Genomic DNA, 24,519 nt, shown 5'->3' with positions numbered 1-24,519 from the left:
TGACTTTTGGGGGGGGGTTTGCATTTATCCCTTGTTTAATTGTGGTAGTGATGTGGTTTGACCCTGAGTTTGTGGTGGCCATGGTAGGTGAAGTGGGAATTCATGAGGCTTGTACGCATGATCTATTGTGAGTAACGTATTTGGTTGATGGTCATATTTGGAGGTACAGAGTCTCTGATCTGCTCTAATGTTGGGTTGTGCGAAATACCAGAGGTGAAACATAGAATGCTTGATGTGTTTTTAATCGGTGATTTCTCTAGGACGATGATATTGATATATCTATTGGATGCATTCAATTTTGTAATATGATGCCAGTGCTCTACAAATTAGCAAGTGCGTTGGTTCCATGCATACGCACTAAAATCATTTTTATTTCTAAAATGTGAGCTTTTTTCCCTGTAATATGTATCAGTGCCGGTTGGTATTAGGAACCAACACTGATAATGCCAGTATCAGTCTCGGTTCTCTGTAGGAACCAATACCGAGTAATCAGTTTTGGTTCAAAAATCATAACTAATGGTGTTTTTGAGCCGGCACTGATGACTATTTCTGGAGTTGTGAGACAAATCACAAGATAAACACATAAGGGGTTTTAGATAGATTCGAGCCTCCGTAAGGATAATAACGCTACGTCATATTTATCTTATATTGATCTTGGTCTATTACAAGAGGGGTGTATCTAGCATAGATTGATTTAAATCTAGTGGATGACTTCTTGTTTGGCTTCTATTGACTTGCCATGACTTCTAATCACCTCTAATGACTTGTGGTGATTTATGGTGACTTGTCTTTCGTAGGACCCCTCAGCTCCGTATATATATATATATAGGAGTATTGTACACCCTCTAAATTCTTCCTTCTAATTCTTAGAGATAGACCTTCATGGATACGGAACGCTTTGGGTAACTCTGAATAGTTTTCTAAAGATCCCTTTCCTAAAGATAAATATATGCTTCGAGAATTATAGGACACCTTAAGATATCTGGATAAGGTAATTATCTATTATTCATCGTGATAAGTGGTAGATCTATATTTGAGCTTTGATGTTGCTTCATGCACACTAGATTTTTAATCTTTTTTTCTTTTCTTCTTTTCTATTTATCATTTATAATGGCTAATTGCACCATTCTAGGTGCAAAGCCAGAGCATACTTTGTCTCAAAATATAACTTCTTTTATATAAAAAAAATGTTCTCGCACCTCTGTCCCCTTCCCCCTTCACATCCGATAAGCTCGACCCCAACGGCGACCACAGCCGTGGCCAGACTTCACTGGTAGCGGACCCGCCTAGCCGCCTCCCTTCTCTGGTTCTCCGCCCACCAGCACCACCACACCCTTTCTCGTACTCACGGGTCATGCAATCATTTACGCCCCCTTGCGCGCTGGTCCCCTGATACTATTTGGCTCTTCTCCACGCGGGTAGGAGGGTCCTTGCTCAGTCCATGAGGCGAGCCGAGGCCACCGTCATGGCTCGCCTCGCGGAGTCATGGCCTGGCGGAATGCCGCCAGTGTCACATACGTCCCTCTGCGCTCTCGTCTACTAGTCGCCTTTCGTCTGGTGCCGTGGATTCTGCTGCTGTCTCGTCTAATATGTTGTCTGGTCCAGTAAGTCGCCTTGGTGCCTTTTGTCTCGTCTAATATTGGTTGCACGTGGCCTTACCAGGGCTCTTCACCGCTGCATGGTAGTAAATAATATATATAGTTGATCAATAAAATATATATTACTTATGATATGTATGCACTATTTTTTGATATATATTTTTTATAAGTAAAATATATTTTTTAAGATGTATATAATATTTTTCAATGTATATTTTTTTAACATCTAATAGTATATATACCTGAGAGTATAGAAAATGCTTTATGTAAAAGAGTATGTAGATGTTAGGGGAAATACCCTAGCGCGTAGATATCACTAAAAGATCACTACCAGGAACTTCAATGGAACCCTTAGGTTTCAACTCCACATAAGAAAGTCTGGCTTTCGGAGGCCATAGGTCCCTCCGAAAACTATCCCCAGGATGGGAGAAGAAGCCGTCCTCTAGAGGATGGTGGGGTCGTCTCTAAAGACCCTCAACACCCTCGAAGACATAGCCTCCTGGAGCCTTAGTCTCCCGCACCCCTCGACGCCACTAGAGCCACAGCCTTACGAAACCCCAACCTCTCAGAGCCCTCGACGCCCCCAAAGCCACAGCCTCCCAGAGCCCCTGTCTCTCGGAGCCCTCAACACCCCCGAAACCACGGCCTTCCAGAGCCCCTGTCTCCTGGAGCCTAGGTAGGCTCCCCCGAAACTCAGAGGGAGGGGCCATCTAATCTTGGAGAAAGATCAACCAAAGGGGCCCACCAGCTGTCCTCCTCTGGCAATGAAGTGATCGATATTCAATGTGATGTATGTGGGAGCCGTCGTGACACCCCAAGTGTAAGTGGGGGCTGGAGTGACACCTTGGACAGTGCAGGAGGGTCCAGGTGCTCTAGAAGTCTGCAGGCCAAAATCCTCTGGGGGCTGACCTAAGCCTCCCGAGCCTAATGGGCTCCGGAGGCTTCATAGGCCGGAAGGATCATCCCTTCCCCCTAGGCTCTGTACGTTTCCTAGGCCGGAAGGATTAGCCCTTCCCCCGCTACGGGCTATGAGGGCCTCTGGGCCTTTGACTCCACCAAGGAGACCTCATTTTGGTAAAGGTATGCCTATAACCCCCTAGTAACAGCATGCGTAGCTGACTAATGTTTCATACAATAAGATCAGCGCACATAGAAGGTAGCAACCCTAGTTGTTGAAAGCCCGTATAGCCGGTAACTATCAGGTGAAACCCGTAGACAGTAAAACCTAAGTTATATCAAAGTTCGACACTAGTGTATTAAACTTGGTTCGAATTATGCCCTTACTCACAAACGTCATGTAGCACACAGCCGACAAGACCCTATGACAAGTCGAAGGTACATAAACTTAACTTAAAGGTATATCTCTGATTATCAATAGACAACAAGACTTAAGTTATATCTTAGTTTGGTATGTGCTAGGAATAGCCGTCCGACCTAGCTATAACTTATGTTGTAACTAGCTTTTTACTAATAACAGTAGACTATCAAACTTAAGCTACATCATTGCTCAAATAGTACATAGCACTAGAGATACCCACGTACCCATAGGCATAGCATGCCTAAGTCACCGAAAAGGCATCGAGACTAGGTTTCTTGGAAGGGATAGCATATCCTCGGTAGGCAATGGAGTACTAGAGACGTTCACATACCCATAGGCATAGCATGCCTAGGTCACCCGGAAGGCATGGAGCCTAGGCCTCCTGAAAGGTATTGCATAGCCTCGGTAGGCAGTGGAGCCTACACACCAGTAAGCACAGTATATTTAGGTCACCTGGAAGGCAGAGTATGCCTAGGTTTCCTAAAAGTCAAAGCATAGCCTCGGTAGTGTGGATGCCACACACCAGAGGGACATCGTCGGTAGTGGAGATGTGTCACACCCGAGGGACATCCTCGGGTGGTGGATACACCCATGCACTGATAGATATAACATGCCTAGGTCACCTAGAAGGCATCGAGCCTCTCCTAGAAGGCATTGCATAACCTCGGTAGGCAGTGGAGCCTACACACCTGCAAGCACAACATGTCTAGGTCACCTAGAAGGCAGAGTATGCCTAGGTTTCCTAGAAGGCATTGCATAGGCTCGGTAGTGTGGATGCCATGCACCAGAGGGACATCCTTGGTAGCGGAGATGCGTCGCACACGAGGGACATCCTCAGGTGGCAGATACGCCCATGCACCGATAGGCATAGCATGCCTAGGTCACATGGAAGGTATCGAGCCTAGGTCTCCTGGAAGGCATTGCATAGCCTCGATAGGCAGTGGAGCCTACACATCTATAAGCATATCATTCCTAGGTCACCTGGAAGGCAGAGTATGCCTAGGTTTCCTGTAAGGCATAGCATAGCCTCAGTAGTGTGGATGCCATGCACTGGAGGGACATCCCTAGTAGCGGAGATATGTCGCACTCGAGGGACACCCTCGGGTGGCGGATACACCCACACACCGATAGGCATAGCATACCTAGGTCACCTAGAGGGCATCAAGCCTAGGTCTCCTAAAAGACATTGCATAGTCTCGGTAGGCAGTGGAGCCTACACACCTGTAGGCATAGTATGGCTAGGTTACCTGAAAGGTATTGCATAGCCTTGGTAGTGTGGATGTCATGCACTGGAGGGACATCCTCGATGGTGGAGACATACCTACAGACACACCATGCCTAGATCACCTGGAAGGTAGAGTATGCCTAGCTCTCCTGGAAGGCATAGCATAGCCTCGGTAGTGTAAATGTAGTGCACACGAGGGACATCCCTGATGGTGGAGACGCACCTGGAGCCCTCAAAATTACCATCTAATGCCACTAAGCACCATCAAAGAAATTACACCATCCAGCAAATCATTGCCAGGCTCTGAATGGCTCTGCCTTCGGAACCTCACGGCGGCTAAGGACCGAGGGGGTCACAGGCTACCTCTCTCGGCCCACTCATCGGCTTCGCCTTAGGCAAAATGTCGTTAGGCTCCGTATGGCTCTGCCTCCAGAGCCTCACGGTGGCTAAGGGCCAAGGGGGTCGTAGGCTGCCTCCCTCGACCCACTCATCAGTGTCGCCTCCAGCAAATCATCGCCAGGCTTCGGGTAGCTCTGTCTCTGGAGCCTCACGGCGGCTAAGGACTGAGGGGGTCATAGGATGCCTTCCTCGGCCCACTCGTAGGCTTCGCCTCTGGCAAACCGTAGCTAGGCTCTGGGTGGCTCTGCCTTAGGAACCTCATGGCGACTAAGGGCCGAGGGGGTCGCAGGCTACCTCCCTTGGCCCACTCATCGGCTTTGCCTCTAGCAAACTGTCGCCAGGCTCTAGATCGCTCTACCTCTGGAGCCTCGCGGCAGCTAAAGGCCGAGGGGGTCATAGGCTACCTCCCTTAGCCCACTCGTCGGCTTCGCATCCAGTAAACTGTCGCTAGGCTCCAAAGAGCCATCCGGAGACTTGTGTCGGCTAACGACCGAGGGGGTCGCAGGCTACCTCCTCAGTCCACTCATCGGCTTTGCCTTTGGCAAACTGTTGTCAGGCTCTGGATAGCTCTGCTTCCGGAGCCTTGCAGCGGCTAAGGACCGAGGGGGTCGTAGGCTGGCTCCCTCGGCCCACTCGTCGGCTTTACCTCTGTCAAATCATCGCTAGGCTCCAGATGCCTCTACCTCTGAATCCTCATGGCGGCTAAGGGCCAAGGGGGTCGTAGGCTACATCCCTTGGCCCACTCGTTGGCTTTGCCTTCGGCAAACTGTCACCAGGCTCTGGATGGCTCTGACTTCGAAGCCTCGTGGCGACTAAGGGACGCGGCGGTTGCAGGCTACCTCCCTCGGCCCACTCATCGGCTTCGCCTCCGGCAAACCGTCACCAGCCTCCGGATGGCTCTGCCTTCAGAGCCTCACAGCAGCTAAGGACCAAGGGGGTCATGAGCTTCCTCCCTCGTCCCACTCATCGGCTTTACCTCTGGCACCCGCTGAAGGGATCGCATAACAACCAATCAACATGGCTGCATAAACCAACCAATATGAGAGAAGGCATACTAATATTAAGTGAATGTCCACTCTATGTAACATAGAGGCTAATATGAAATCCTCTACTACCCATCATACAGTCACTCAAGTTGTCGGTTTTACCTCCCGCAACCGCTGTAGGGCTCCAAATGGATTGCCATGGGTCGGAAATCTGGAACAAATTTAGAGTGAGAGTCTGCACCAGCTTCGGATAAAAAAGAGGGCTCGCTGCTCTGACAGCCAAGCAACCACGGCATGCGAAGAGGCCAGGGAAGGTACCATAGTTAGGGATCAAAGGCACATAAAACACGTATCTGGCCACCTATTCGGGGGATCGCCCACATTTCGATCCGAGGAAAGACATCAAGCAGTTCCCAAGGATTCAGTGTCATTACTAATAATGTGCACATACAAAGGACGTCTACAAAGGACGTATTGATGAACGAAAAACAAATCCTAAGAGAGCAATCCAAGAGGAGAAAGAGTACAAGGGACCATCAAGGATACTACAAGCCTTATCAACTACGCATGTTGCGGCTGATGCGCTTCATCTGCGGCCTACCACTATGGAAGCTAATACAATAGTTTATTCTTAAATCACCAGAGGAGGAGGAGGAGGACGGAACAAGCTCTGTCACGGCTCTCTTTCCCTCCTCCTCGAGATTTTTCTTCTCCACCTTGATTGCCTCCTTCCCCTCCACCTTCTCCTCCGCATCAATCTCCCTCTCCAAAGAATCCCAGTCGACGTCCTCTTCATCATTAGAGATATCAATAGTCTTAGCTAGATTAACCGCTTGGACCAGAGACCGAGACAAAGCAATGGGCAATAGCCCCCTCTGCAAGTAGGGGAGTACAATGGCCGCCTGCTCTAATCCTACAAACACCGGCTCCGATGTTAAGGGTGACCTCGCCATCGAGAACATCGACATCTCTGACGATGAGGAGGAAGAAGACACCATGCTATGTCAAGGAGAACCGCTCACCTACATAAATGGTGATGGATCAACAGAGCGAACCCCGGCTTTATAGTTGGGCCAGCTAGTTGCATGCGCCTGGGGAAGGAAGCGGAATCACCACGGGTATCGATTCACGGAAATTCCAATTACTCCCCTGAGGTCACACCCTGGCGGATCCCTGGCCATGTGGCGCCATCCTACGGTGGCACTTGGGCTTTTGCACACACGTCTCATCGCATTTATGAGATGAGTGCTTTTTGGCGCATTCAAGAGTCGTGGGCACATAGCCCCAAGAAAGACTGTGCATGACTCTGTCAGGCGCACCACCATTAATTGAAGGGCTTGTGATCGCACCCCGGCTGACCCATATCCACATGGTGACACCCTATGGTGGCACTCTGGGTGCCCACGCGCACGTCTTGTCGCGTTCATGAGATGAGCCCCTTTCGGCGCATGCAAGAGTCATGGGCACAAGGTCCCAAGCAAGATTGCGCATAACACAGTGAGACACACTATCATTTCCACATGCCATCAGTACTTACATCGAGGATAAAGAAAAAATCTAGCCTCCACGCATGACCCTCGCTACAACAGCTCAAGTAGCAAGAAGACTTACCATCAGAAAAGCTAAAGGGCTCATTTCGGCCTCTGCACTGACCCCAAAACATGGTGCCTCTACTAGCATCACAATGGCCTTCGACCTCGGCGCCATCTACACCACCGAGCCTCATTGTCCCCATCCGGCTCCGACATCGTCGCTCATGGTTATCACCGAAAGGCTCCTATACAGATAGAGGCTACGGCATGAGATATCCAGACTACGGGCCAGGGTAGAGTTAGTTCCTTCTACATCCGCTCACCCCTCCTTACCTCGGGCTAGCAAATAAGGGTGTATTATTGGAGGGAAATACCCTGGCCCGTAGATATCACTAAAATGTCACCACTAAGAGCTCCGTTGGAACCCTTGTGTTTCAACTCCATAGAAGAAAGTCCGGCTTCTGAAGGCCGTGGTCCCTCCAGAAGCTATCCTCAAGACGGGAGAAGAAGTCGTGCTCCAGAGGAGGGTGGGGTCGTTTCTAGGGACCCTCAACACCCTTGGAGACACAACCCCCAGAGCCATCGACACCCCTGGAGCCACAGCCTCCCAGAGCCTCTGTCTCCTAGAGCCCTCAATGCCCCCAAAGCCACAATCTCCCAAAGCCCCAATATCCCAGAGCCCCTATCTCTTGAAGCCCTTGACGCCCTCGAAAACATGGCCTTCCGAAGCCCCTTTCTCCCAGAGCCTGGGTAGGCTCCCATAGAACCCGAAGGGAGGGGTCGTCTAATCTTGGAGAAAGATCAACTATAGGGCCCACCAGCTATCCTCCTCTAGCAAGAAAGTGACTGACATTCAATGAGATGCATGTGGGAACCGCCCTAACATCCCAAGTGCAAGTGGGGGCCGGACTCACACCTCTGATAGTGCGGTGCTACAATAGGCGATCGGGTGGGTGCCACGTCCTTAGGGCTATTTGCACTATTATATTGTCATGGTAGATAATATCTTCCGATTAGAAGTAAAATACATCCTACCTAGATCCATGCCGAATGATTCGACTGGTCCTAGGTCCTTGCGGGATAGCGAAGGTTTGTATCGTTATCTCTGTAGAGGTATATTTGTACATTTACACCATGCATTGCACTATAAATACAAACCCTTAGTCATCGGACCAAGGAACCGATCCTTCTTGATCATCATATATCTCATTTTCCTCCTTCTCCATTTCTTCTCCAAACTTAAGCTCACTCCTGCAAGTATACTCTCACCGCACTTATTCGCGCAAGACATATTCTTACACCAACAGTAGACACTCTATTAGGTATACATACTCTCCAGGTGTTTAGAAAAGAGCATGTACATCTTAAAAAGTAGTATATATACGTCTCAGAAAAAAAATATTTCACTTATGAAGAAATATATATATTAAAAAATAGTATCTACATATCATAAAGTGTTATATATATTTTATAAAGTAGTATATATATTAGTTATAACCAGATCAACTATGAATCGAGTTAGGATATGTACTCGATCCCGAGAGTACAGACTAGTTTTCCGATACGAAGCATTTTTTTATACTCCCAGTATACATACTCCACTCTATTGGATGTTCAGAAATAAGTATGTATATTAAAAAAGAAGTATATACATTAAAAAATATTTTTATTTATAAAATATATATATATCAGAAAATAGTATATACATCTCTGAAAATGTGTGTATATATATGGTTGATCTATTAAAATGCGACATGTGTCGTGTGATTATAGTCTCATGTATCATGGGATTTCTCCACGCACTCCCATGAACTTTTTTTCTCGACAACGAAGATTTCATTGTTTGGTAGGGTGTTTTGTCTGTTATACAGCTAGCCGATTTTGACATTTTCTTCATAAGATTGTGGAGAGTAATTTCTTTTCACTTAGTTCCACCATTGACTTTAGTGGAGCTGATATTACTACTTATCGCAAAAGAGAGGAAGAAAGTGGGGCCTACCTGTAAGTGAAGCTTGAACCTATCAGCTCAGATTCTTGAGATTTGCCGGATTTGTTCTTGTCTACAAAGAAGGCTTAAATGGTAACAACCTTTTCAGATAAGACATGACAGCAATCTTGTATAGCTTCGTGCAGCTTCTAGTGATAATGTTTTTTTTTTCTGATGGACAACTGATTCACCTGGGGCGACTGGACGAGTTCGAAACGTTTCCATTTTAGGGGAAAAAAATATACAGCGCAGTCATCCATTCAAGTGGCAACTACCCAAACAAGCAACCTACTAAGGTACGACTAGAGATGTTAATGGAGACTCGATTCCATATTCTTAGTTAGGAATAGAGATAGAGATGAAGAAATTTTATCCCCACGAAGTTATATGGAACAGAGATAAGAAGATGCTATTTCTCCTCGCTCCTCGCTATATCCTAATATACATATATTTATTTATTTAATATATAAATATACAAACATTATATTATATACAATAAATAATAAATTATTCTTATTCTTTTTATCTAACCTACGATATTTAATCAATCTTGTATTAATTAACTTCATATTCATCAATAAATTATTTATTTATACTATTTACACTTTGTTAATATATAGAAATAATTAAATATATTTTAACTTTATATCCTATTGAGGATTCGATTCTCGTGAAATTTCCTACGAAGGTAGAGATGGAAGAAATATTCTCCCAATAGTCAAAAGGGGACGGTGATGACGAAATATTCACCCCGTTGCCATCCCTAGGTGCGATAGGTTGTCAAATTCAACTTCACCAGATGCGCATGAAGAAACTGGTGACTTCCATATATTTCATCTTATCAAACCATTCTAAAATCGGAGCTACTTTTTTTTTCTATACCGATAAAGGTGCGCAAGCTCATCCTAAGTTTCATTCTTAAAATTCTTCTCTTCAAAATTTATTTCATGTCAGGAAGGCTGAATAAAGAAGAATGGGTCGCTTTCAGTGTTACTAACTTGAAGTGGACGCGGGTGTCCCAGTAGTAGTCCTAGTATTAGTCTATGAATTCTTAAAAACAGGATTACAAAATTATGATATATCATAAATTCCAAATAAAATAAGAATTAGCTCAGTTGGTAGAGAAATTAATATATTACATAGTTGTTGGAGCATTGTATAGAAAAATGGGCACTGAAAATTCACTTCAAATGGAATGTTCGATCGATCGGTCCGATTTTAATTTCGTTTTTGTCCGGTGTTCGGTTCTTATGCCTCTCCCATTACTTCATTACTTCAGTGTGACTGGTTTCTTGAGCTTGTATCTTATGGAACAAACTAGCGCTTAATATTTTAAAAGACCTCAAGAACTAGTAGCACACATGTATATATTAGAATCTTATTTTTACTAGTAACTTTTTACTTATATCTTCTCTTAGACATTACTAAGAAATAAAACATTAGAAGTAGCCTTATCAGTTTCCTTCTCTCATAAATCGTTCCACCGAAAAATGATCAAAGCAACTGAAGCACCAGTGCAAAGCAAAACACAAGTCCAAAACCATGAGCACCGCAAAGGCCCATATGTGCCCTCTGCACTCCACAGGTTAATCAAGTTAATTTTTCACGAATCCTTTGTTAATTTCGATGGTAGTTTTGAGAGATTGAAATTGTTTCAAGGTCCAATTTCCTTTTTAGATTTGCACGATACCAAGTTCAACCTACTACCTCCCTACGTTCTTTTTATTTGATGTTTGGAATAATTTGTATACTTATGGCTCGTTTGATAGGGATACAGATTCTTTGAGAAATGTTTCGTTTTTGGATTCTTTCTGAAAATGTTTTTTTTTATGAGTTAGAATCACTTTTAAAAATTATTTGGCTATATGGCTGAATCTAGTTTCTTAAAGAGAGGATGGTGATTTAATTGACCAATTTATCCTTGTCATGGTATGCAAATTTTTGCATTAACTCATTAGATCATGAATTTTATCATTATCATCACCTGGCAACATATAAAAATCATTTCATCTTCTTATCCTCAGCTCTTCCTCCACTATTCAGTCTCCATCATCTTCTTCCCCATTGTTCCCTCTCTCTCCATTATCCTCTTAGCCAAACCAGGCACTCACCTCAATGAACGGCCGTGCAGACCCGTTGTAGCTTGTTGATGAGTAAGATCAAGTCCTCTATGGCGGTGGCGCTGGGGGACGAGATCTAGCCGGGTCACACGAGGCGACGAAGGAGGTGAGATCGGGATGGGGAGAAGGGAGATGAGGTGAGGCTAAGGATGGCAATGAACCCAATGGGGCGGGTCCTCAGTGGGTTCTTTGCCTAGTGGGGGCAGGTGCAGGCGTAAATTTGCACCTATGGGTCTGACAGGTTGGGGCTGATATTGTGCGGGTCAATGGCGGTTTTAACTTTTGACCCATGGGTGCCCACCGGGAACTGAAAAAAAAAAGCAAAACGGCCCACTATCTAATTCAAAATATCAGTCAAGCACGACCCACTCCACTCAATCCGACTGTCGTCTGACCTTCACGCCGCCATTGATCGCGTCGCCATCAGCCGCATCCCCCCCCCCGGTTGGTCTGTCCTTCCATGCCGCCCCCTCCACGACGACGTCACCCTCCGCTCTTCGCCTCTTCCGTGCCGTCATGTCACACCTCCACCCTTCTGCACCGGTGCGTCGCCCCCTCCGCGCCTGGTGCTGCCGCATCCTCCTCGCCTGGCAATGTCGGCCCCGGCGTTGCCCCTTCGCACTTTCATGCTATTGAGGTGCCTCCTACGTGACCTACCATGTCACCGCTATGCGCCGGTCGCGTCGCCCCCTTTGCCCTTTCACGAATCCACTGCCGTCGCCCGCCTGCCACTCCATGCCTGGCGCGTCGCTGCCCCCTGGTCGCCCCTTCGTGCCTAGTCATGGCACCGCCTCCTGGCCACCCCAATGCCCCCCCTCCACCCTCTCATAAGACCCGATGGATTCCCATTGGGTTTTGGGTCCTCGACGGGTTCAGATGCGAAGGGACAATTTAACTCAATTACCAATTTAGGTGTGAGCTAGGTATCAACTTTCGAGTTTCGTGACCAGTGGGTTTTAGCTAAACCCACATCTGATTTGACCCATTGTCGTTTCTAGATGAGGCCAACTGCCCAACCACAACTAGGCTAATCCACTATGTGTCATTGTCGGACTCTTCGTCCTCACAGTTGGCCACCCCACGCAGATCCTCTACCATCAGGATCTTCCTCCACGCACCGCTGCGTTCTGGTTCCTCCTCCACAAGCCGCCACCGTCGGGCACGTCCCCCACGCGGGGCATATGTGGAACCAGTGCCTGTTTCTCACGCAAATTTGGTCTCAAGGCGTTTTACGGGCACAATTGAAAGACGCTTAATCTTTTTGCCCGTTCCACCACGAATCCGGTCGGCCCGAGCAACATTGGATACTGATTCTCGAGAATCTGACGAGAAACATTTCGAGTTCATCCATGCAAATGCGCCCCCAAGAACAAGCACCCCATAATACAACTACTTGTCTCCTGCTACCGTCTAAGCGTAGCATTCGGCATGAACATTTCCGTTGATTTTTTAGAATCGGGGCAATTGCCACCATACACTGCTAATCGCATTGCAAAACGTGCAATATCATCCTTGTTTATAGGACAGTCTCCTCGGGGCTAAATGATGGTAGACAGCTCGTGGAAGTCTCCGCGGTGCACGTAGCAATTTTCACCTCGGGCTCTTCGCCTCCCCCTCCCGTATTTGCAGGTCCATCCCCACACGACGTGTCGCGGGTGGGCGCGGCAGCGGTCCACCTCGCCATGCGCATGCCCCGCACCGCCCCTCCCCGCGCTCCACGTGTCCCTCCTGCCCGTCTCCACCTCGAACCGACACGTGGGGCCGAGCATCACCAGCCCCACGTGTCAGTGAAGCTGTCCTCCCTGCCTACCCGCGGATAACGACACCGAAGTGAGACGGCGTCAGTTTGCCGCCCGCGCAAGCCCTTCCTCTCCGCCTCTCCGTCAGTTAACGGCGGTCGAATTAACCCGCGGTTAGCTCCGGACACGAGTCGAATCAACGGCACCGCCCGACGGCTAACCGCGGTTAGATGGCCTGTTTATAAACTGGCGTCCCCTCAGCCTCCTCTTCCCCGTCCACGCCTGAGCCAAGCCTTCCACGCACTACCGCCTCCGCACCCTGAGTTCACGAGATCGCAAACAAAGATCACCAGCACCACCCACGCCCAACAAACGAATCGGCCATGATGATGATGGGAGAGGGAGCGCATGCGCCGCCGTGGCAGCAGGGCCCGGCTAGCGGCGGCGTGGAGGGGGACGAGGGGTCGCCGTACAGCCTTCTGGCGGCTCTGCGGCATTACCTGCCGTCGAACGAGGCGGCGGGGTTCGAGGAGGACGACGAGGAGGCTGCTGCGGTGGCAGTGGACGCGTACGCGTGCGATGAGTTCCGGATGTACGAGTTCAAGGTGCGGAGGTGCGCGCGCGGCCGGAGCCACGACTGGACGGAATGCCCGTTTGCGCACCCGGGGGAGAAGGCGCGCCGGCGGGACCCGAGGCGGTACCACTACTCCGGCGCTGCGTGCCCGGACTTCCGTAAGGGCGGGTGTAAGCGCGGGGACTCCTGCGAGTTCGCACATGGGGTGTTCGAGTGCTGGCTCCACCCGGCGCGCTACCGCACGCAGCCCTGCAAGGACGGCACCGCGTGCCGCCGCCGCGTCTGCTTCTTCGCGCACACGCCGGACCAGCTCCGCGTGCTTCCGCCTCAGCAGCAGTCCCCCAGCCCCAGGGGCGCGTCCGCGTCGTCGCCGCTCGCCGAGTCCTACGACGGCTCGCCGCTCCGCCGCCAGGCGTTCGAGAGCTATCTCACTAAGAGCATGATATCTTCGTCCCCTACCAGCACGCTTGTCTCGCCGCCCAGGTCGCCGCCGTCCGAGTCGCCTCCAATGTCGCCGGACGCCGCCGGCGCGCTTCGCCGCGGCTCTTGGACGGGCGTCGGCTCGCCCGTCAGCGACGTTCTCGCCTCCCTCCGTCAGCTCCGCCTCAGCGGTTCGCCGAGGTCGGCCCCGTCTGGCGCTTCCTTCCTGGCCGGCTACCCCTCCGGCTCCTACGGGTCGACCAAATCCAACGGGTTCTACAGCCTCCCGTCCACCCCGACCAGACCCTCCCCGGTGACGGTGACCACCGCCTCCGGCACCACCATCATGACCGTGGAGCGGCTCAACCTTGGGCTTCTGGAGGAGGTGGAGCCACTCATGGAGAGGGTGGAGTCCGGGAGAGCCCTCCGCGAGAAGGTGTTCGAGCGGCTCAGCAAAGAAGCCACCGTACCCAACGACACAGCCGCGGCCGCCACCGCGGAAAGCACGGGCCCAGCCACCGCCCCCGACGTCGGCTGGGTCTCCGACCTCATCAACTGAGCAACCCAAGAAGCCGACGGGATCCATGGCTCCTCTTGAGTAGCGTCCATGGTAAGTAGGAAGCAAGGAGACAACAGTACTGCCGCTGGAGGAGAATTGTAGAAAAGATCTCCAAAAAAGAGTTATTTTTCCTTGTTTCAAGATTCTCCTAATCCTTGTACATATGTTCGTCCTTCCTATGCGTTAGGGAAGGGAAGGAGCAGGGTGGATTTGCTATGGGTGGCATGGCAGATTGGCAGTGGAGGGGGAAGGACATGCCACCAACAAAACTAGGTACAAAGAAATGGATCAAGAAGATATGGCAGGCCAAACATTGTGTGTACATGTACATAGTATGTGTTTATGTATTTGGGTGTGTGTGTATGGAGTTAGAGCATGCATAGAGCATGGGAGGCGATGATCATGTTGGTGATCAAAGACTGAAGAAGGTGGTCGGATTCTGCACCGCCGGCATCTACGGCGACTCCGCCGGCCGGCCGTCAGCCTCCAATTTCGGCGATTCCAGGAGAACGTCCTTAGTCGATGTTTATTTGGCGTCTCATTTTTCCCTTGTTCATTTTGTTACTACCTTAAGATCACGACTTATTGCTCTGTATTTTATTTTGGTCGATGTATTTGCTTATTGATCTGCTGCTTATGAAGCATATGTACCCTGTACTATTTTCGCTGCCAAGGAATTAAAACCGCCTTTGTATGATGAATCCAGCACACCTCTTTTTATGATACTATCCCGTAATTAAGCTTGTGATAGCCGGTCGTGATCGATGAATTTGGATCGATCTCGTGAAGTAACTGTGCTATCCTTGTGCTTTATCGATGCGTGGTGACGATGATCAGTGAGGTGGCTTGCTTCTAGTACCGGGAGCTGTCGGAGGGTCGCTGTCCCGGGCCGAGACGAAGTCCGTTGGCGCCTTCCCGGCGACGTCAATCCCTGTCAGTGATCACTGTTGTGCGTGCGATTAGTACTTGGTTATGTGAGACTCGAGTACATAAATCATGGACTGCATTGAATTCAATTTCAGACGGCTAGCTGCCTGCCTTATTAACAGCATATGCATGAACTGGGTGTGACATTTCTTAATCGTTGCATTTGTTTATCTATTGGCATGCAGGCTGCAGAATTTGCGCGATCACCCCCGAGCAAACCAGCAGGCAGCCTGAGTGCTTTTGAGGGACAGGAGGCAGTGTGCAACACCGGAAACTGTTTAGTTCTCCTAATAATCAACAAAAAACCCCTCGTTCCAAGCATTGAAACATTCCCGTATGGATCGACAAAATTCTAGCATCCTGAACGTTCTCGTAGATTTTTGCCTGATTCGCAGTGTCGCGCAAATTTCCTGTGTTACAGATAAACCTAATGTCTTGTGTCCTAAATCTAGCATGATTTATTTAGAACAGTGTTGTGCATCTATGACTCGAGTTGCAAATAAACCTGATATATTTCGTGGAGTACTACTTTTGTGTTACCAAAAATAAGCCTGTAAAAGAGATGGTGATTTAAACCTGACTAGTCAGCAGGTGGTGATTTAAGAGTAGTGCCCAAGAAGGAAGCCAAATCCAAGGCAAGAGATGTTATAGGAAGCTCATCATGATCTGATGGTGTGCCACAGTGACGGACCCAGGATTTAGCGATTGGGTATTCAGTATTAAAAAAAATGTTCAATCCAAAATACGAGAAGTCCATAGTAGCGTAAATTTTAAAGTATAAATTGTTCATAGTAGAGAAGTTTCAACTAATTAAAAGAAATTACAAAGCATTTAAACAAAATTACAATTTAACTTTGTGTTCCTTTATGGCTTAGAAGCGTTTAATGATGTCACTATCCTTAACTTGCACAAAAAATTTACGCTCAACTGCTGATTGCCGAACTGGGCAGTCACAACATAAAGATCATAAATACCTGATATTTGTTGCTATGTGGGCCCTTTTCAGTTAGGGAAAAATGCAAACCCCCCCTAAAGTCACTTGGATTTTAACTTTCCCCTCCAAAAATTATTTTGTTGAAAAAAAAACCCCCAAAAGTTTGATTTTGTTGCAAAAACACGTCCAAAAATTTAAAAATTTAAAAAAATCACAAAAAATTCTAAAAAAAAAATAGAGACAATTATAAGACCTTTTGTGAAATTTGTTTTCAAAAATAATATACTTTACATCATATTACATGGAGAGTAAGTTTGAAAAAAAAAAGAAAAACGTGCAACTCATTTATTAATTCGAGTTAAATGCATAGTTAATTATTTACTAATCCAAAAATTATGAAACAAAATTTTTTAGTCTTCTTACATGATCCTCTATCGTGTAAAAATACATGAAATCTTAAAATAGTTATTGTAACGTGCAGGATTGAGTAAATATGTTGCAGATAGATTAATTCATAACTAATCCATAACACCCCAAAATTAGTGAAATCACTTTTATTAGTTTACTAAAACAATTAGTTTACAATTTGCTGAGTGGTCTGATGAATTGAAGCAGCAAAGATATATATACGTAGTATATGTGCTATATACTTAATTTTTTTTTAAAAAGTTGGGTATTCAATTGAATACCCATGCATCATGGTGGGTCCGCCCATGGCCATCATGGTCCATGGAGCTGCTGCTTTTTTATCCAGGGAACTCCTAGCTGTATCTTTCGCTTCTCACTCCATGCTTCGCTTTGAGTAGAAGGTGAGGGGAGCTCTGAGCTTGTGTCCATAGAGGAAGAATTGTCTAGATGTGCTGGGTTCCCAGAGACAGCAAGCTACTCTTTACTAAGCATCTCTTAACCCATGCCCTTGTCCTCTTTACTCCTTTGAGAAGCTTTGCTAGGACCACCCACACCATGCTTGTCGGCATGGTTACAGAAGGAAAGGAAGGAAGCTTCCTAGCATGGCTTATTTGTAGGGTTCGAGGGGAAAGAACTGATTTGTGCGGAAAAAAGTTCAATTGAAAGTGAAGGTTGGCAGATGAGCATGGCCAATTTGAGCTGTCCGTTGCTAGCTGAAAGCCATAGCTTTACATTTCTAAAAATGTCACAAATAGAGGAGAAGCCGTCGAAAAATTTCTAGCATGTAACTGAATTGTACAATTTTATTGTACAAGCAACCGGGGACTCGCATTATAAGGCTGGGTACTACTTTTTGTAACAAATACATCCGGCTAGTGCACTAAACGGTTTGATACAACTAAAAACAACGGGATATTTATTTTTTTTCACTCTTAAGGAGTGGTAATTTTCACTCTCACGGACACGTGAGATCACTTGAGTATCTAACAGTGGGTCAGGTAACAAATCTGTTGCAATGGCAGTGCAGATGCCAATGGGCAACTGCCGTGATCGGTTGCAACAGAAGGGGCGCTGTACGTACAGTGAGCCAGAAAGTCATGGCGTTCTTGTGAGCGAAGTAAAGGAGAGCAGGGCCGTGCATCAGAATGGGATGCAGATGCAGACGACCCCTGATCGGGAGATAAGATAATCAATGGAGCTCACCGTCTTTGCTTGCTTTCTTGCAACGGTATGGAGCATGGATGGATGGATGGATCATGGATGCAGAGTGCATCGCCCATCCGTTGGTACATGGCCAAGGGAGACGAACCGAGCAAGGCGAGGTCAGGGCCTACAGTCTACAGCTACAGATATGCTGCTCCCAAAGACAAAGCAAGCCTTAGCTGCTGGGATGTGGATTGATTTGGTAGGATGCGTGCATGTACTGTATAGGTGGTAGCTGTAATGTTCTCGTACGTTTGTACGAGCGTATAACTGTACATGTCCGTTCTTTTGAATTCATGGCGAAGTGTGGTGTGGCAACCTAAATATTTTCCGGTTGCAAAAGGTTAAACAAACTAAATATCTTTCTTATTAACAGATTCTGCAAAGATGTCGCTAGAGGGTTATATACTCCTATGGTCATAAATACATGTTATTTTGAAAAATATTTGATCAAATTTTTAAAACTTTTACTAACAAAAGATTTCAAAATATTTAGCTTGAAAATATTAAAATCATATACGTAGATTTATCTTGAAAAATGTTTTCATAATATCATAAATTTAATAGATTTTATAAATATATTCTAATAGAGAATAAAATAGTCAAATCTATGTATTAGAAACAACATCTTATCCAAAATGATATGTATTTATGCTCAAAGAGAGTAATTGCAGAGACTATTTTCAACCAAAGCTCCTCCTTAAGATGGGCTAAGGATATTGTTATGCCTTGGCTAGGGTCTAACTGTTTAGTGAGACAGTCAGCCAACTGGTCACTAAATTTTACATACATCAAATTCAACATTCGACTATCTAGCTTCTCCTCGATGAAGAACTTATCAATCTCAATATTTTGGTGCGATCATGTTGTACTGGGTTGTTTGTAATGTTCACAGACTTGTTGTCATAGTGCAATACCATTGTTTCATTCCTCAACGCTTTGAGCTATAACAGTAAGCTCTTCACCCTGATTATCTCACTTAGGCTTATGCCATCTCCTTGTAGTCGGCTTCTGCCATTGACCAAGCTACAATGTCTTGCTTTTTCATAGCACAAGATTACCCTCTACAAACACACAATATCCTGAGGTAGATATCTTGTCATCTATGTTCGCCCAATCAACATCACAATATCCTTCTACATCCAAGTGTTGATTTTTCCTGAACCAAAAACACTATTGTTCAAGTATCTCAGGATTCGATATACAACTTTCATGTGCTACTCCTCAGATCATGCATATAGCGCCTTACCACACTCATCACATATATATACAAGATGTCGGGTCATATGTCGCATAAGTAAATAAGATGCACAACCAACCTTTGGTAGGCTTCCTTATCAACTGGATCACCTGCGTCAGCATAGAGTCTATGATTCATATCAATTGGTGACACTATAGAATGACAACCAAGTATTGTTATCTCTGTTAGCAAATCAAGGACGTACTTCCTCTGAGAGAGAACTATTCCTTTTAAGGATTAAGCAATTTCAGTTCCAAGGAAGTATTGTAGGTGACAAGATATTTCACCTCAAAGGCTTTCCCCAACCTCTCCATCTCCTTAGTATCGATCACTATGTCATCAACATAGACTGCTAATATAATGATATGTGATCCTATGTGCTTATACAAGAAAGTGTGATCACCATTGCACTGTGTATAGCTTATGTCACAAATTGCATGTCTGAACCTATCAAACCATGTCTGTGGAGACTACTTTAGGCCATACAAAGACTTCTTAAGTCTACATACCTTCCCGACTGTATGTTTGTTCATAAACTCAGGAGAGATATCCATGTAAACTTCTTCTTGCAAGTCACCATGAAGAAATGTATTTTTGACATTCAACTGATGAAGAAGCCACCCAAAGTTGATTAGATAGGAGATCAACGTCCTATTGTGCTCATCTTTGCAACAATGTAAATGTCTCATCATAATCAATTCCAGATGTTTGACTATAACCTCTTGCATCCAATCTCACCTTATACCTATCCACCTTTTCCTTAGGGGTTTGTTTCGCAGTGAACACCCACTTAAGTCTAATTGCTCACTTTCAACCGAAAGTCATGTTTGATTTTTCTGAAGTGCAAGAAGCTCCTCCTTCCTTGCTTCTTTCCACCTGGGATCCTTCTTAGCAACCCGCCAATCACTCAAAATAGGTAATTATGGCAATGAACATTTTGTATGCAAGTGGGATATGAGAATATGACATGAAATTTGCTCTATCACGTTACTCAAAACCATAATGATTAGGAGGTCTATAGGATCCCAATATTTATAACCCTTTTGGCTAGATGCATAGCCAACAAATTTACATTTTATTGCATGGGGATCTAGTTTGCCAACATAAGGCTAATGATCTCGCACAAAGCACACACACCCAAATACCTTTGGAGGAATTTTGAACTCCCTCTTGCCTAATAGAAGATGGAGACTTCACACCAAGTATTCTAGAAGACATGTGATTGATGAGATATGCTGCTATCATTACTGTCTCACTCCACAAGAAAAGGCACATTCATTTGAAACATGAGAGAATGTGCTACCTCCAACAAATGTTGATTCTTCCTTTTGGCAACTCTATTACGAGAAAGTGTCCTAGGACATGTGGTCTCATGAAGCTCTTAGAGGTAAGATTCAAACTCCTTATTGATGTACTCTGTTCCACTATCATAATGAAGGATTTGAACTATTCTGTCAAATTGGGTAGACACCATCTTGTGGAAATCTTGAAACCACTTTATCACTTCACCCTTATGCTTCATCATATTGATCTAAGTCATACGAGTGAAACAATCGATGAAGGTGACAAACCACTTAGTTCCAATCACAGAAGTGACTGGACATGAACCCTAAACATTATAATTTATTAATACGAAGGGTTCACAACTCCGAAGAGCAATAGCACTATATGTAGACCTTGTATGCTTACCAATATCACAAACATCACACACAAGATTTCTCTTCTCTACTTTGTTGAATAGTTCAGGATACATCTTACTTAGACTCTCAAAAGATGGATGCCCTACAATGGTACAACAAAATATCTTGCTATACTTCTTCTTCACTGCCAAAGCCACATCTTCTTGGCCAATGTACCACAACCCATTAAGCCTAACTTCAATCACCACTATAGAAAATACCATCATTGTCGGTTCCAAACTAACATCATTGTCGATTTTGAAATCGACATTGATAATGAGTTTTAGAATCCTACCTTTTCAACATGAAAAAATTAAAATATGTTCTTGCACCTGGACCACTCCCTATACTATGCAGGCATAGTCACAAGTTACATGAAAAATTCGTGCGAACTATGCACTCATGTAGTTGCTAGGACTCAAACCAGTGACCTCTTGACTCAGCGTGAACCCCCCTAATGACCTCAGCTAACATAGTTTACTGACTACAATAGGATATTGTTGGGAGAAAAATAAGCCAGCCTGAGGATAACAGTTGAAGATCACCATCTAGGTCCCTCGAAACCTTGATCTCCGAACCTTCTATTAGAAGCTTGATCTCCGATATCATCAGATCCTTTCACGGTACCCCTTCGAACCTACGAAGCCTTCCCTTGGCTCCGCCGGTTCAACCCCCCGAAGCCTTCCAAAACACGACCTCCCAAAGCCTCGATCCTCCGAAGCTTTAGCCTCCCGAAGTCCTGGCCCTCCGGGGTCCTGCTTCCCAACACCTTCACCTCCCTATTCTATGCCTCCCGAGGCCCCCACCTCGGGATGATCGGGCCACCTTCCAGAAGGCAGCGGGGTGAGTCGGCAGGCCCTGGGAAGATCTACCGAAAGGGGTGTGCTGGTCGTGCTTTGCCTACCAGGAAGTGATCGGCATTAAAAGCCTAGGCTGATGGGCGCCACTTTGACACCCTGGCGTGATGAGGGCTATCCTGACACCCCTGACAGTGCGACGCTGAGCTGCAATTGGCAACCGACTCGCCCCCTTCAGGGAGCAGGCACCACGATAATTATCACGGTGCATATTTATCTCCCGACAGGATAGAAGGTAGTTATTCGGGATAAGGCTCAGTAATTTAGCCGGATCCCGGACATTTGTACATTATGATAACTTGTACGCCAAGTTACGCATGGTCCTATAAATAGGAGACCATGGTCCTTTGGGCAAAGGGGGATAAGGACATAGCGAGAAAGAATACGCTTCACAGCGAACACTGTGATGCTCCTCCTAGAGTGATACATTTTCCTATCATCAATATACTCGTGGTGTTCCTTCCTCTCAAACTTCGTCTCCAAGCTTGAGTCTCCTCCTTAGAAGACACTCTTGCCATACTTGTTGGAGCAAGATAAACTCTTGCTCCAACAGTGGCGCCGTCTTTGGGGTCTCGAACATAGAAGTGCTAAGAGAGGTAGGAATCCAAAAGGAAAACCACCAAAAAGATTAGCTAAAATCGTCATACCCACCGTTGCAAGCATGCAACCATATGCATGGCTGCCTTAGCCATATGCACCGTATGCATGCTTCAGCCCCGCTGCCATATGGGATGGCGTTCCTCCGGCCTTGGCCAACTCAGAATCTTGGGTCGGTACAGGAACTCCAGACGGCGCGGAGGCCTTCCAACCTTTGCGCGACGAAGACCTCACCACCTCAGGAGAGGACGCGGCCGAAGCCACAGCCAAGCAGGCCACCTTCCAATGGTTCTGGGTGGTCCAACCCAGGAATGCTCTTACCTGGGCTTGGTCCCCAGGTGTCCCCTTCGACCACAACTGGGATATTCCGAGCGATCCAACATCTTCGGAAAGTTTATCCACCCAGCTCCCTCCTTGGGTCCCTCAGGCGAAAGAGGGTTCCAAGGAGACGGAGGGCTCCGGGGTGTGCGAACCCCGCCAGCGCTTTCGACGCCGCCCTCGCAATGACAACTGCCCATAGGGAACCCCAAGCCACCTCGTCCGGTGAGGCATAGTCAGAACCACTTCGGCTCCAAAAGCCGGTTCACCGGGCAGCCTCAATGGTCTCCCAAAGGGGAAGGAGCCCCTGGGGAAACCACAGACTCCGGGACACACCGCCTTCGACAGCGACCCCGATCACAACTCCAAGCTCCGATGCCCCCGGAGGCACATGAGTGCATCCTGCACGGGCTAGGGCGCGGCCACAACACCAACGACTGCTGCACCCTGATGATATTCCAGGAGGAATACCTTGGAAGGCAAGCAGAATACCTAGCCGTGGAAGGAGCGAGAGAAGGACGATGCAGAGTTCGGAGGCCTGGGGCAAACTCCCGGAAAAATCCCCGGCCCCTCAACCCTGCACCGTCACTATCGACCTTGCTACCAACGGTACCACATCCAGCAATGAGAACTGAGTCGGGGACACACCGTCGCCAGGCTCCGGACGGAATATCTTTGGATCCGGGCAGCAGCCAAGGACCGAGGCGGTCAAGCACCGTCTCTCCAGACTAGCCTTCGACTAAGCCTCCAACATGCCATCTCCAGGTTTCAGACGGATTACCTCCAGGGCCGGGAAATGACTAAAGGCTGAAGGGGTCAAGCACCGCCTCTCCCAACCTAGCCATAGGCTTCGAGGTCATCAAGCCTCACAATAGAGGCCTCATTCCTACAAAGGTACGCCCACTGTTAACTACCAAATAGTTTATCTAGTGATCCGTCTTTCATACAACAAGGTTAGAGTCTGTTGGAGGCCTCCAACCTTACTGCTAGAAGTCTTTTTTCAATAAATAGGCACTGAGTAGAAGCAGTAGAACTTAAGTTACATATTCACTTAGCATGAACAGTTATATCACTTAGCTATGTTTTATGCTACAAATAGCTTCTCATTGCCAACAGTAGACTACAAAACTTAGCTAGTATAAACCATGTAAAATCCCTACACTCCCGCAGACGCATCGTGCCTAGGTCGCCTAGGGGTGGGTCTGCCCAGGTTTCCTGGAAGGCATTGTGCGGCCTTGGAAGCGTAGTTGCCATGTATCAAGGGATTTCCTTGATAGACCGTGTTACGGCGCCACCCGTAGGACATCTTCGGGTGGCGTGACAAGCCCACGTACCGCGGACATAGCATGCCTAGGTCAACTAGAAGGCAAGACTGCCTAGATTTTCTGGAAGGCATTGCGTAATCTCGGTAGACAGTGAGGCCCACACACCGCGGGCACCACTTATGCCTAGGTCACATGCAAGGCAGATTATGCCCAGGGTGCCCTGGAAGGCATTTGCATAGCCTCAGGTGTCGAAGCCACGCCCCGGGGGATGTCCCCGGTGGCGGAGTTGCGGTGCTCTGAGGAATGCTGTCGCAAGGAATCCTCGTTGCACGGCATGACTACACACCGCGGGCGTAGCATGGCTAGGTCACCTGGAAGGCAAGACTGCCTAGGTTTCCTGGAAGGTATTGTGTAGCCTCGATAGTGTGTAGATGCCTATTATCAAGGGACTTCCTTGGTAATGTAGTTGCGGCGCCCTCGGGGGATTTCTCCGGAGGCGTGACAAGCCCACGCACCAGTAAGCATCGCTTGCCTAAATCTAAGGTCACCTGAAAAGGTTTCCCGGAGGATAGGATTTGCCCTGGTAGGAAATGGAGCCCACACACCGTGGGCGTAGCATGCCTAGGTCACCTGG

At 47.1% G+C, this 24,519-nt stretch overlaps 1 protein-coding gene across 1 annotated transcript; it reads left to right on the top strand.

The window, feature by feature from the left end:
- The first annotated feature begins 13,163 nt into the window (after positions 1-13,163).
- Positions 13,164-15,158, top strand: LOC133928585 (zinc finger CCCH domain-containing protein 35-like). Its single transcript, XM_062374994.1, has 2 exons — positions 13,164-14,508; positions 14,645-15,158. The coding sequence occupies exon 1, from the start codon at positions 13,288-13,290 to the stop codon at positions 14,455-14,457; it is 1,170 nt and encodes a 389-aa protein (XP_062230978.1). The 5' UTR covers positions 13,164-13,287; the 3' UTR covers positions 14,458-14,508; positions 14,645-15,158.
- The last annotated feature ends 9,361 nt before the right edge of the window (positions 15,159-24,519 follow it).

This window comes from Phragmites australis, chromosome 9, assembly GCF_958298935.1.
Source record: "Phragmites australis chromosome 9, lpPhrAust1.1, whole genome shotgun sequence".
Taxonomy (NCBI): Eukaryota; Viridiplantae; Streptophyta; class Magnoliopsida; order Poales; family Poaceae; genus Phragmites; species Phragmites australis.
This window is presented reverse-complemented; position numbering and strand designations above follow the sequence as displayed.